Source organism: Lolium perenne, chromosome 2 (assembly GCF_019359855.2).
Source record: "Lolium perenne isolate Kyuss_39 chromosome 2, Kyuss_2.0, whole genome shotgun sequence".
Classification (NCBI taxonomy): Eukaryota; Viridiplantae; Streptophyta; class Magnoliopsida; order Poales; family Poaceae; genus Lolium; species Lolium perenne.
Genome location: NC_067245.2, coordinates 84,218,390 through 84,230,268, shown reverse-complemented (window position 1 = coordinate 84,230,268; position 11,879 = coordinate 84,218,390). Strand labels below are relative to the sequence as shown.

Below are 11,879 nucleotides of genomic sequence, written 5' to 3'. Positions count from 1 at the left end.
GGCTTGATAGGCAGCGGCAGAGGAAGATCACAAATTGGCCAGTCCATCATAGCGGCCACATCGCAGCGTTCCAACAGTGTTTGGAAGCGGCACGGAATGCTGGCCCTGAGCAGATTGTGCCTCACAACTTGGCCGCTTTCAACAACTACCTCGAGTGGTTCCATGAGAACACGCGTATCGAGTTAGTTAAGCACGCGTATCCTGAGGAGATCTTGGACGACCCCATCCAGTTCGATGAGGTTGGGCAAAGCCAGCACGACACCTTTGCTCGCAGAGGGAGATCGACTTCTATTGCTTCCGAGCTGAACTTCGTGGTATTCTATTCTCTCACTAACTAGTACATCATCTACATTGCCATGTGGTCGCTTCAATTGTGTATGCTATGTTTGTCACAGCGGAAGGAGATCGAAAAAACAGCTGAGGAGTGCGAGGTTATGTGGGAGCAGAGCGGGACAGATGACAAGCCTGTCGGACCGTTGCGGTATTTCATTAAGGTATGATCACCAACTTTGAATGTACGATACTATGATGTGGTGGATTTGTAACCATGAACGGGATGATGCAGAACACTGCACGAAAGATGCGGCGGTTAGCCAGCTTGCTAGGTTGCCGGGAAGCCGAAATCGCTACATCTTCCTCTTCAGAAGAGCGGGAGGTATGGACTATTTTGTTGCTGTCAAACATGTTCTTCCTAATTTCAACTTTGTAATCTCATGTGTTCGTGTTTGTGAAGATTCCTGAGGACGAGCTAATTCTGAGTCAAGCCATACTTCCAAAGCGTACCTCGCAGCAAGCCCCACGGTCAGCTTACCAGTTGAAGCCAAGGGGCAAGGGTCCAAACCGGTACACTCCGGAAGATTATGTCAACCGAGGAAAGAAGGTTGTCACTGAGGAGGATGAGGGGCCGCGACGGAGATCAGCTTTGTCGAAGATGAGGAACGACGAGCCGTTCTCTTCAGAGGAGGAGGAGGAGGAGGAGGAGCAGCAGCAGCAGCAGCAGCAGGAGCAGCAGCAGGAGCAGCCACGGCAGCGGACGAAGAGGATGGCCGTCCGGAAGCAGCCCGCGAGGACGGCACGTCGAGGACGCTACTAGGATGTGCTACGTGTTGTTGTGAACTCTATATTCATAAGTATCGATTTGTGAACCCTATGTCATTTCGAACCATGGTGTGTAATGCTACTTGTTGTTTGAATCTACGTGCTACAATGTGACCTATGAAGTGTTATATGTGTATGTCATGAATTTGCTACTTGTTGTGTCCAATGTTGTACTCGTAACTGTTGGATTTTGGTACTATTTTTCATGTTTTTAACACAAGTCAATGTGTGGCGCCCTTCAATCTGGCGCCACAAGTGCTTGTGTGGCGCCCGTGGCATCGGCGCCACACATGCCAACTTATATCAAGTATTGGGTCGAAAACATCCAGGGGCTCCGGACGATAAGTCCTTAGCCGTTTTCGCGAGCCTCTATGTGTGGCGCCCGTAGCATCGGCGCCACACATGCTAGTGTGCCGCCCGTGGCGTCGGCGCCACACTTCGAGCCTCGCAAAACGGTTAAGTCCCAGAGGAATTGTCCCACAGTATGTCCTGGGGGATTACAAGTGCATGTGTGGCGCCGTTGGGAGGGGCGCCACACATGCTGCCACGTCGGATGGGCGCACCAGCTCAGCGGCCAGGGGGCCACGTCGGCTGGGTCAGTGGCGCCGGCAGGAGGGGAGCCACATGGGCATGTGTGGCGCCCGTGGGAGGGGCGCCACACAAAAGGGTTAGATTGGTGAAATAATTTCGCCGGAGGGTTAGTCTGTGCTTTTCTTTCACTTTTGGGTTATTTTTTTGTAAATCGCCGCCGCCTCGCCTTCGTCTCCCCCGTGTTGTTGTTCATTACTCCGAGTCCGAGTTTCCCACTACAACAACCCCTGGCCCACCCACACTCACGCGCGCCCGTATAAGTAGCCCTACCGCAGGCACGGACACACTTCAACTTCGACACACGGACACGGCAGCCTAGCGCCGGAACCGACTCCTGCTGAGACACCCCCTGCGAAGAAGACGATAAATAGGTCGATCCGCGGCACGCCAAAAGCCTCTCAGCGGCATTCCAGATACGCAATCCACACGCATCATCAGCCATGAAGTTCGCGTGCTTCGGAGGCGCAGCGGCCGTGGCCGACGAGACGGTGGCGGCGGCTACCCGTCACCGACGCAGGGGGACCAAGTTCCTCTTCGGCAGCAAGGGCGACAAGTCGACGTCGCAGCAGACCAAGACCAAGGGGACCACGTCGCCTGGCCGCCGCCGGGAGATGACGGACTTCGACATCTACATGGCCGCCGCCGCCGCGAGGAAGTCCTCCGCGCCGTCCACGTCGTCGTCGGCGCTGAGTACCGCGGCGTCGCTCGACTCCGCCTGCACCTCCTCGTCGTCCTCCATATCCTCCTGCTCCCGGTCGTCCTCCTCGTCGTCGCTGTCCTCTCTGGCAGACACGACGCCTCCTCGGCCTGCCAAGAGGCCGCAGCAGCAGGGCGAGCGGAAGCGGTCGCCCGCGCTGGGCCCGGCGGCGGTGCTCGTCTGCCTCGTCATGATGGTCTTCGGCGGCCGGCTCGTGGCCACGCTGCTCACCGCGGCGGTGCTCGCCTTCTTCCCGCGCCAGTGCCCTGCCACAGGACTGCTCCGGCGTCCAGGAGAGAGGCGATCGACGCGACGGCGGTTATCCGTAGTTTCCCCTAGCTTGTAAAGAAACCAAGACCACTTTTTGTCCGAAAGTTTGTATAGATATTTGTAGATATAAAATTCGGATTAGAACTTGAACCAAAATACGTTTGCAGGATGATATTTTGCACCTACATACTTCAAAATGCAATCAATTTGTAGTTCTGTATTGCGAGTTCTGGAGTTCATGCATGTAGACATGGCACGGTGGATGTTGCATATGGGAGAGGAGGGACGCGTAAGAGCAACACACGCCTAAAACAGCCGCCACGTTTAAACGAGTTTACGACGTCTATTTTGCTAGTTTTGCATGTGCGGAAGGGGATCACTTCATCGGGTGTCCATAAGTATCAGGCGCGAAAAGAAGCGTTTTAACAAACGCGCTAAAATAAAGCATGCTGGCACCTCAATAAACACCAAATAACAACAAATATAGAACACTGAAGATCAAGCAAAACCAAAAAAGACATCAATTATATAGTTCAATTATTATTACAACACAAACAAATAGTTTATTGTCAATACATCATATAGTTCGTCAACAATAGAACAAATAGATCACGAACAGTACAACATGTAGTTTTTAAACAGTACAACAAACATTCATATGAGATGAAACATACTATTGTTGGCCATTCCACGTCCACCACTACTCGATGAGATCTTTTTGAAGCTGATCATGCATATCGTTCTCTCGAATAGCTTTGTATGAGGCAATGAAGCGGGCTACCCTCTCTTCTCCTCTACGCATTTGCACGGGGTGTCCCATCAACTCATAGTGTGAGTAGTCATTATCTTACCCTCGCTCATTCTCAATGATTATGTTACGCATGATGACACAAGCGTCCATAATGTACCAAAGAATCTTTTGATCCAAAATCTAGCCAGTACTCTCACAGTAGCAAATTGGGCTAGCAAAATCCCAAATATTCTCTCCATTTATTCTCTAGCCGCTGCTTGTGCATTTTGAAACTGAAGTTTTTTCTTACCGGGTGGTTTGTAAACTGGCTTCACAAATATCTGCCACCTTGGGTAGATGCCGCCGGCTAGAAAATAGTCGTAGTTGTAGGTGCATCCATATGCTTCAAACTCCACCTGTGGTGTTTCACCAAATGTAATTTTGTTCATTAGTGGTGACCGTTGAAGAACGTTGATGGCATTGCATGAACCAGGCATTTCGAAGAATGCATGCCAAATTCAAGTCTCGTAACAAGCCACAACTTCAAGGATTATAGTTGAATCCTTTTCCATTGCCTTTAAACTGTACATACCATGTTGTACGTAAGTTCTTTCAACTCCAATGCATGCAATCAATTGAACCAAGCATCCTTGGAAATCCTCAATTTTTGTTGAACTCCAGAAGCATGGATGTGTCTTGAGCATTGGGAGCTCTCAAGTATACCTCGCCAAACACTTATACAATTCCTCAATTTTTGTTGAACTCCAGAAGCATGGATGTGTCTTGAGCATTGGGAACTCTCAAGTATACCTCGCCAAACACTTATACAATTCCTCTACAGCAAATCATTTGACACACTTGGTAGCTTGAATCTCACCCATTGCCAAATGGTTATCAACTTGATCCACTGGAATCCTATATGCCAACATACGCAAAGCGGTGGTGACCTTTTGGTAGGTGATATGCCCAAGTTCTCCAGCGGCATTTCTCCTTTGGTAAAAAAACTTGTCATAATTCGCCAGATCCTCCACGGTATGCTTGAACAAGTTGATGATTATTCGAAAACGGCGACGAAAATAGCTTTCCGGAAATGTTGGATTCTCGGGCGTAGGCACGACGTCAGCGGCAGCGATTCGACGTCAACACAGCATGGGCGGCAGGATTCGCGCGGTGGGGTCGCGGGTCGCCGAAGGGGAGGGGGCATATGAATCAGCGCCGACGGGTGCCCCGGGCATAAGGGCTCTGCTAGCTCTATCGATCGGCGTGACCTCGAGATAACCGGGAAAGAATAGACTCCCTTAGCACAGGCCGCGCTTGTTTGTTGAAGCTAGCGGGCGATGCTGAGTTTACCTACGGAGGGAGTTGAGTGGAGAGTGCAAGATTTTGCGGGGACATCGAATGTGAGCGCCGGCGGTGGCTTTGGAGTAAGCGGCTGTTCGACCCTATGTTCGTAAGGGTATGATTCAACCTTATTTTTTATGGGCCAAACCTATAACCTAATGGTAGCAAGACATAGGTGCGGGACGAAGGGCAAACGGGCCAACCCGGACCATTTGCAACTTGAATTTTTCCCAAATCTGAAAAGCTGTGGAATCCGGATCTGACTTTGGTGAATTGCCCGGTAAATAAGTTAGAGAACCAGAAGTCAAAAGCTAAAGACTAAGTAGAAACCACAAAAGAGGCATCAAACTAAAAAACAAAAGAGGCATCAAACTAAACACCTGACGATATCAGTATCCGGCCGTAAGCTTGACGTCCGCAGTTCAGCGATTGCATTTCCATTACCAACACGAGGAAAACACGCGAGGACGGAAACACTATTGTCGTTGCAACCCCGACCGATCGAGCACCATATATATGTCCGTTCTTCAGGGACCAGGAGGATCAACACATTGTCGCTTCTCGCGACGTTCGCGTGCGTGCTGACACGCTAATGATCCTCAACCGCGTTGCCGGCCGCGTACGTTGGCTGCTAGCCCTCGTGCGGCACGCGCAAGGAGGAAAAAGAGGTTTACAGACATATATTGGGATGTAATTTTTCTCACGATTATTATAATATATTATATAATTTTTTCGACATCGTATGCAACCAGAAAAGCCTTTTTATCTTTTTCTAAACTTTTTTTTACAAAAAAAATAGAAATTCAAATTTGCAAAAAATGTTTGAATGCTAGACGAAAGCCCTGTTTAAACCGGAACTAATGTGATCCATTAGTCCCGGTTTCTTTTTAAACCGGGACTAAAACTCCCATGAATGCTAGACGAAAGCCCTGTTTTCTACTAGTGTGTCCCATTTTTTTGTCTATCCATATCAGTTAGAACTAATTTAACTCTCAACCGATCTAGTACTAGCAAAAGAGTTTTCATATTTTAATATGAACGACCGAAATGAGTGAACAAACACAGTATGAATTATGTCTAGACACATTCAAATTCACGAAAACGTAGAACATCTTATAATTCGGAGCGGACTAATACTTGACAACTGCAAACTAAGTCTAACTTGTTCGTTCAACATCGTTGCCTCATTCTGTCTTTTCTTCTCAAAATTATTGCAAAACTACATCATCAACAAACTATTTCATATATTTTTCGGCAGATCAGATTTTATGAAACCACAATTTTTTAATATCTGCATACATTAGCTAGCTTGAAACAACACTGGTGAAGATTATTCCCGAGAATGGGCACAAAGCAAGGAAATGGCTTCTTTGATAGGGAGGATTTCATTTTTTTTCGACAATACATATATTAATAATTTTTCCTGCATTTGTCATCTGATGTAGTACTACTAGATAGAATCCTTATATTTTTTCCTAATTATTAATGGGCACTCTATTTTGGAGAATAAAATAGACCCACCCAAGACCTATTTGATTTGTATATAACATAAGTGTCCTAGTAGACCAACCACAGAGTTGGATAAAAAAATGATTACCTATTTTATTCGGTAAAATTATTGAAACTAAAGCATCAAGGAATATTTTTTTGGTAAATCAAATTTCAAAAGCCACAATTTTTTACAATTGCATACATTAGCTGGCTTGAAACAACACTGGTAAAGAGTATTCTCGAGAATGGCCACAGAGCAACGAAATGGCTCCTTTGATAGTTAGGAGTTTTTTTTCTCGAGAATACATATATTTATGAATTTTTCCTGCATTTTTCATTTAATGTAGTACTAGATAGAATCCTTAGATTTTTTTCTTAATTAGCGCACTCTATTTTGGAGAATAAAATACACCCCCAAGACCTATTTGATTTGTATATAATATATTGGCTTTGTCAAATAAAAGGATATCCTAAATTTATCTAAATCCACATGTATCTAAACACAAACGGAGGGAGTTGCTGTCATAGTAGACCAGCCAGAGTTGGAGAAAAATGATTGCCTATTTAGAGCCCTGTCGTACCAAGCAGCAAGGTTACTCCGCTGATGGGCACGTACCATGGCGAAAAGACTCCACTAGCCCCGTGCCGCCATTCCCACAGAAGCCCATCAGCTCTATTAACAAAAATCCTTGTGACTTTTGCTAGCTTTCCTATCTAACCAAAGGTACTAGCATGTGGCGATTAAATAACACAAGGGTTATCCCTTTCTACAAAGTGATCGACTTTAGAAGAAGCCTTGAAAAGGCCATTGGAAACTTAGGACGGGGGGCATCAATAATCGTATTCCTCCACGGTAATTTTCTGCGTAGCTACATACAAGAAGCTAAGTGAACGATACATGAAAATTTATGAAATGGCTATCTGCCCTTTCCTTTGAGTAAGTGCGGTCAACGAACAACTTACTTGGTACAACCGGTAAGCATAGAAAACTACTAGTAGAGGTGAAAACTACCCTTTGTCCTAAAAAAAAGAGCTTCACTATTGTTATGATATTTGTTTTCCTCACACGCTTATACTTATTTTAGGTCTTTCCACTTGTGATGGTCATAAGAAGATGATTTTTTTTTTCATTCCCCACCTGAATTTCATTCATGATCTAAAACCCCTTTTTAGAGTTCAGAGTTACAAGCTGAGAAATGATCTCGCCATATCATGGCATCCTCTTTGTGCCTAGGGTTTTTAAACCTATGCATCATAAAAAATCATCTTCATAAGAAGATGATGAAGACATACTACAAGCCGCTTATAAAATAAAACATTAAGAGAATGTTAGGGCTCCGGATTTTGAGCTCTAAATGGTGATTGTGGGTTGGGGAAGTGTGTTCTGTGTGCCCCTCGGGCTTAGAGGGATGAGGAGGCAGATCGGCTATACCATGTGGTACTACTAGTTAGACATGCGTTACGTGGCAGATCGATTATCGATAAGGATCTAACAGACGTCAACACTTTGGAGGAGATGGTGAGGAAAGTGGTTAGTAGACATGCAAGAATCAGGAATATAGCGATGATACGTGGGCATAGGGTGGTGGCCGACATCTAAAAAGCACACTATATGGGAAATTGGACCATGATCGATTTGACATGTGTAGTCATTGAAGAGACAGGAGAAGCAAACGGTCTGTAATGATATGTGAAATGGTTGCAGGGGAAGTGGTTAGCACACAAGAAGAGTGAAAGGCGAAGACGGGGACTTACATGCCTAGTGTGGCGTGTCACCATATGTTGTTTTGTGCCATGGTGATTTGGCATATGTGGTAGCTGAGGACATATAAGAAAAGGGCCGACAATGATATATCGGGTGGTGGCGAAAGAAGTGGCTAGTACACACGAAGAGGGAAAGGGGGAGACGAGGACACGTAGAGGCCTGGAGTTGGAGAGGTCCGTCAAAAATGATCAAAATAGTTAGGAGTAGCTGCCTTTGCTTGTGCGGTGAACATTTTGCTGCTTCAATCTGAATGTAAAAGTTGCCCGAACAAAATAGAAAGACGAGATTCCGGTACGAATTTAGACAAATGTACGATAGTTAATATGAAACGGAGAAAGTAATAATGAATTATAGTCACTTAACCGGTGAAAATTGAGCGCGGTCAAAATAGGGTTGCTCATTGTTTAGCCAATATAGGTAGATCTGGCTTGGCCACCAATTTGTTGGGTGGGCCCAAGTTCCAGACTGCATTTCTGATCTTTTGTTGGCTGACTGTAATCCTAATATAGAGAAATAAAATCTCGATATTCCCCCCCGGAAAAAAAAAACGCAGCGTGCAAAACGCTAAAACGAGTAAAGACCAACATCTTTCGCCACCACCACGTATAGGCTGAACGTGTAGGGCCGATGGATTCGATACCGGGACCAGCCACCAGAGCAAAGCTCGACCGAAACCGAGTCGGACCCGCAAACGCGCCAAACTCCAAAACAAACCGAGCCGCCTCGCCTTCGTTCGTCTCCCCAGTGTTGTCGTTCATCACTCCGAGTTTCCCACTACAACAACCCCTGGCCCACCCACTCTCACGCGCGTATAAGTAGCCCTACCGCCGGCACGGGCACACTTCAACTTCGAGACGGACACGGCAGCCTAGCGCCGGAACCGACTCCTGTTGAGAGACCTGCGAAGAAGATAAATAGACACGCGAAAAGCCTCAGCGGCATTCCAGATCAAGACACGATCCACACGCATCAGCAGCAGCCATGAAGTTCGCGTGCTTCGGAGGCGCAGCGGCCGTGGCCGACGAGACGGTGGCGGCGGCTACCCGTCACCGCCGCAGGGGGACCAAGTTCCTCTTCGGCAGCAAGGCTGACAAGTCGACGTCGCAGCAGACCAAGACCAAGGGGACCACGTCGCCTGGCCGCCGCCGGGAGATGACGGACTTCGACATCTACATGGCCGCCGCCGCCGCGAGGAAGTCCTCCGCGCCGTCCACGTCGTCGTCGGCGCTGAGTACCGCGGCGTCGCTCGACTCCGCCTGCACCTCCTCGTCGTCCTCCATATCCTCCTGCTCCCGGTCGTCCTCCTCGTCGTCGCTGTCCTCTCTGGCAGACACGACGCCTCCTCGGCCTGCCAAGAGGCCGCAGCAGCAGGGCGAGCGGAAGCGGTCGCCCGCGCTGGGCCCGGCGGCGGTGCTCGTCTGCCTCGTCATGATGGTCTTCGGCGGCCGGCTCGTGGCCACGCTGCTCACCGCGGCGGTGCTCGCCTTCTTCCCGCGCCAGTGCCCTGCCACAGGACTGCTCCGGCGTCCAGGAGAGAGGCGATCGACGCGACGGCGGTTATCCGTAGTTTCCCCTAGCTTGTAAAGAAACCAAGACCACTTTTTGTCCGAAAGTTTGTATAGATATTTGTAGATATAAAATTCGGATTAGAACTTGAACCAAAATACGTTTGCAGGATGATATTTTGCACCTACATACTTCAAAATGCAATCAATTTGTAGTTCTGTATTGCGAGTTCTGGAGTTCATGCATGTAGACATGGCACGGTGGATGTTGCATATGGGAGAGGAGGGACGCGTAAGAGCAACACACGCCTAAAACAGCCGCCACGTTTAAACGAGTTTACGACGTCTATTTTGCTAGTTTTGCATGTGCGGAAGGGGATCACTTCATCGGGTGTCCATAAGTATCAGGCGCGAAAAGAAGCGTTTTAACAAACGCGCTAAAATAAAGCATGCTGGCACCTCAATAAACACCAAATAACAACAAATATAGAACACTGAAGATCAAGCAAAACCAAAAAAGACATCAATTATATAGTTCAATTATTATTACAACACAAACAAATAGTTTATTGTCAATACATCATATAGTTCGTCAACAATAGAACAAATAGATCACGAACAGTACAACATGTAGTTTTTAAACAGTACAACAAACATTCATATGAGATGAAACATACTATTGTTGGCCATTCCACGTCCACCACTACTCGATGAGATCTTTTTGAAGCTGATCATGCATATCGTTCTCTCGAATAGCTTTGTATGAGGCAATGAAGCGGGCTACCCTCTCTTCTCCTCTACGCATTTGCAGGGTGTCCCATCAACTCATAGTGTGAGTAGTCATTATCTTACCCTCGCTCATTCTCAATGATTATGTTACGCATGATGACACAAGCGTCCATAATGTACCAAAGAATCTTTTGATCCAAAATCTAGCCAGTACTCTCACAGTAGCAAATTGGGCTAGCAAAATCCCAAATATTCTCTCCATTTATTCTCTAGCCGCTGCTTGTGCATTTTGAAACTGAAGTTTTTTCTTACCGGGTGGTTTGTAAACTGGCTTCACAAATATCTGCCACCTTGGGTAGATGCCGCCGGCTAGAAAATAGTCGTAGTTGTAGGTGCATCCATATGCTTCAAACTCCACCTGTGGTGTTTCACCAAATGTAATTTTGTTCATTAGTGGTGACCGTTGAAGAACGTTGATGGCATTGCATGAACCAGGCATTTCGAAGAATGCATGCCAAATTCAAGTCTCGTAACAAGCCACAACTTCAAGGATTATAGTTGAATCCTTTTCCATTGCCTTTAAACTGTACATACCATGTTGTACGTAAGTTCTTTCAACTCCAATGCATGCAATCAATTGAACCAAGCATCCTTGGAAATCCTCAATTTTTGTTGAACTCCAGAAGCATGGATGTGTCTTGAGCATTGGGAGCTCTCAAGTATACCTCGCCAAACACTTATACAATTCCTCAATTTTTGTTGAACTCCAGAAGCATGGATGTGTCTTGAGCATTGGGAACTCTCAAGTATACCTCGCCAAACACTTATACAATTCCTCTACAGCAAATCATTTGACACACTTGGTAGCTTGAATCTCACCCATTGCCAAATGGTTATCAACTTGATCCACTGGAATCCTATATGCCAACATACGCAAAGCGGTGGTGACCTTTTGGTAGGTGATATGCCCAAGTTCTCCAGCGGCATTTCTCCTTTGGTAAAAAAACTTGTCATAATTCGCGGATCCTCCACGGTATGCTTGAACAAGTTGATGATTATTCGAAAACGGCGACGAAAATAGCTTTCCGGAAATGTTGGATTCTCGGGCGTAGGCACGACGTCAGCGGCAGCGATTCGACGTCAACACAGCATGGGCGGCAGGATTCGCGCGGTGGGGTCGCGGGTCGCCGAAGGGGAGGGGGCATATGAATCAGCGCCGATGGGTGCCCCGGGCATAAGGGCTCTGCTAGCTCTATCGATCGGCGTGACCTCGAGATAACCGGGAAAGAATAGACTCCCTTAGCACAGGCCGCGCTTGTTTGTTGAAGCTAGCGGGCGATGCTGAGTTTACCTACGGAGGGAGTTGAGTGGAGAGTGCAAGATTTTGCGGGGACATCGAATGTGAGCGCCGGCGGTGGCTTTGGAGTAAGCGGCTGTTCGACCCTATGTTCGTAAGGGTATGATTCAACCTTATTTTTTATGGGCCAAACCTATAACCTAATGGTAGCAAGACATAGGTGCGGGACGAAGGGCAAACGGGCCAACCCGGACCATTTGCAACTTGAATTTTTCCCAAATCTGAAAAGCTGTGGAATCCGGATCTGACTTTGGTGAATTGCCCGGTAAATAAGTTAGAGAACCAGAAGTCAAAAGCTAAAGACT

The 11,879-nt window shown here is 47.1% G+C and overlaps 2 protein-coding genes and 1 long non-coding RNA gene across 3 annotated transcripts; all 3 read left to right on the top strand.

Annotated features, from left to right (window-relative positions):
- Positions 1-782, top strand: LOC139835178 (uncharacterized). Its single transcript, XR_011750910.1, has 4 exons — positions 1-314; positions 396-494; positions 566-655; positions 734-782. It is a non-coding gene; the product is annotated as an uncharacterized lncRNA (long non-coding RNA).
- Positions 783-1,996: 1,214 nt separating this feature from the next.
- Positions 1,997-2,876, top strand: LOC139835177 (uncharacterized). Its single transcript, XM_071825128.1, has one exon. The coding sequence runs from the start codon at positions 2,130-2,132 to the stop codon at positions 2,730-2,732; it is 603 nt and encodes a 200-aa protein (XP_071681229.1). The 5' UTR covers positions 1,997-2,129; the 3' UTR covers positions 2,733-2,876.
- Positions 2,877-8,808: 5,932 nt separating this feature from the next.
- On the top strand, positions 8,809-9,711 carry LOC127333137 (uncharacterized). Its single transcript, XM_051359447.2, has one exon. It carries the CDS (start codon positions 8,965-8,967, stop codon positions 9,565-9,567), a length of 603 nt encoding a protein of 200 aa, XP_051215407.2. The 5' UTR covers positions 8,809-8,964; the 3' UTR covers positions 9,568-9,711.
- The last annotated feature ends 2,168 nt before the right edge of the window (positions 9,712-11,879 follow it).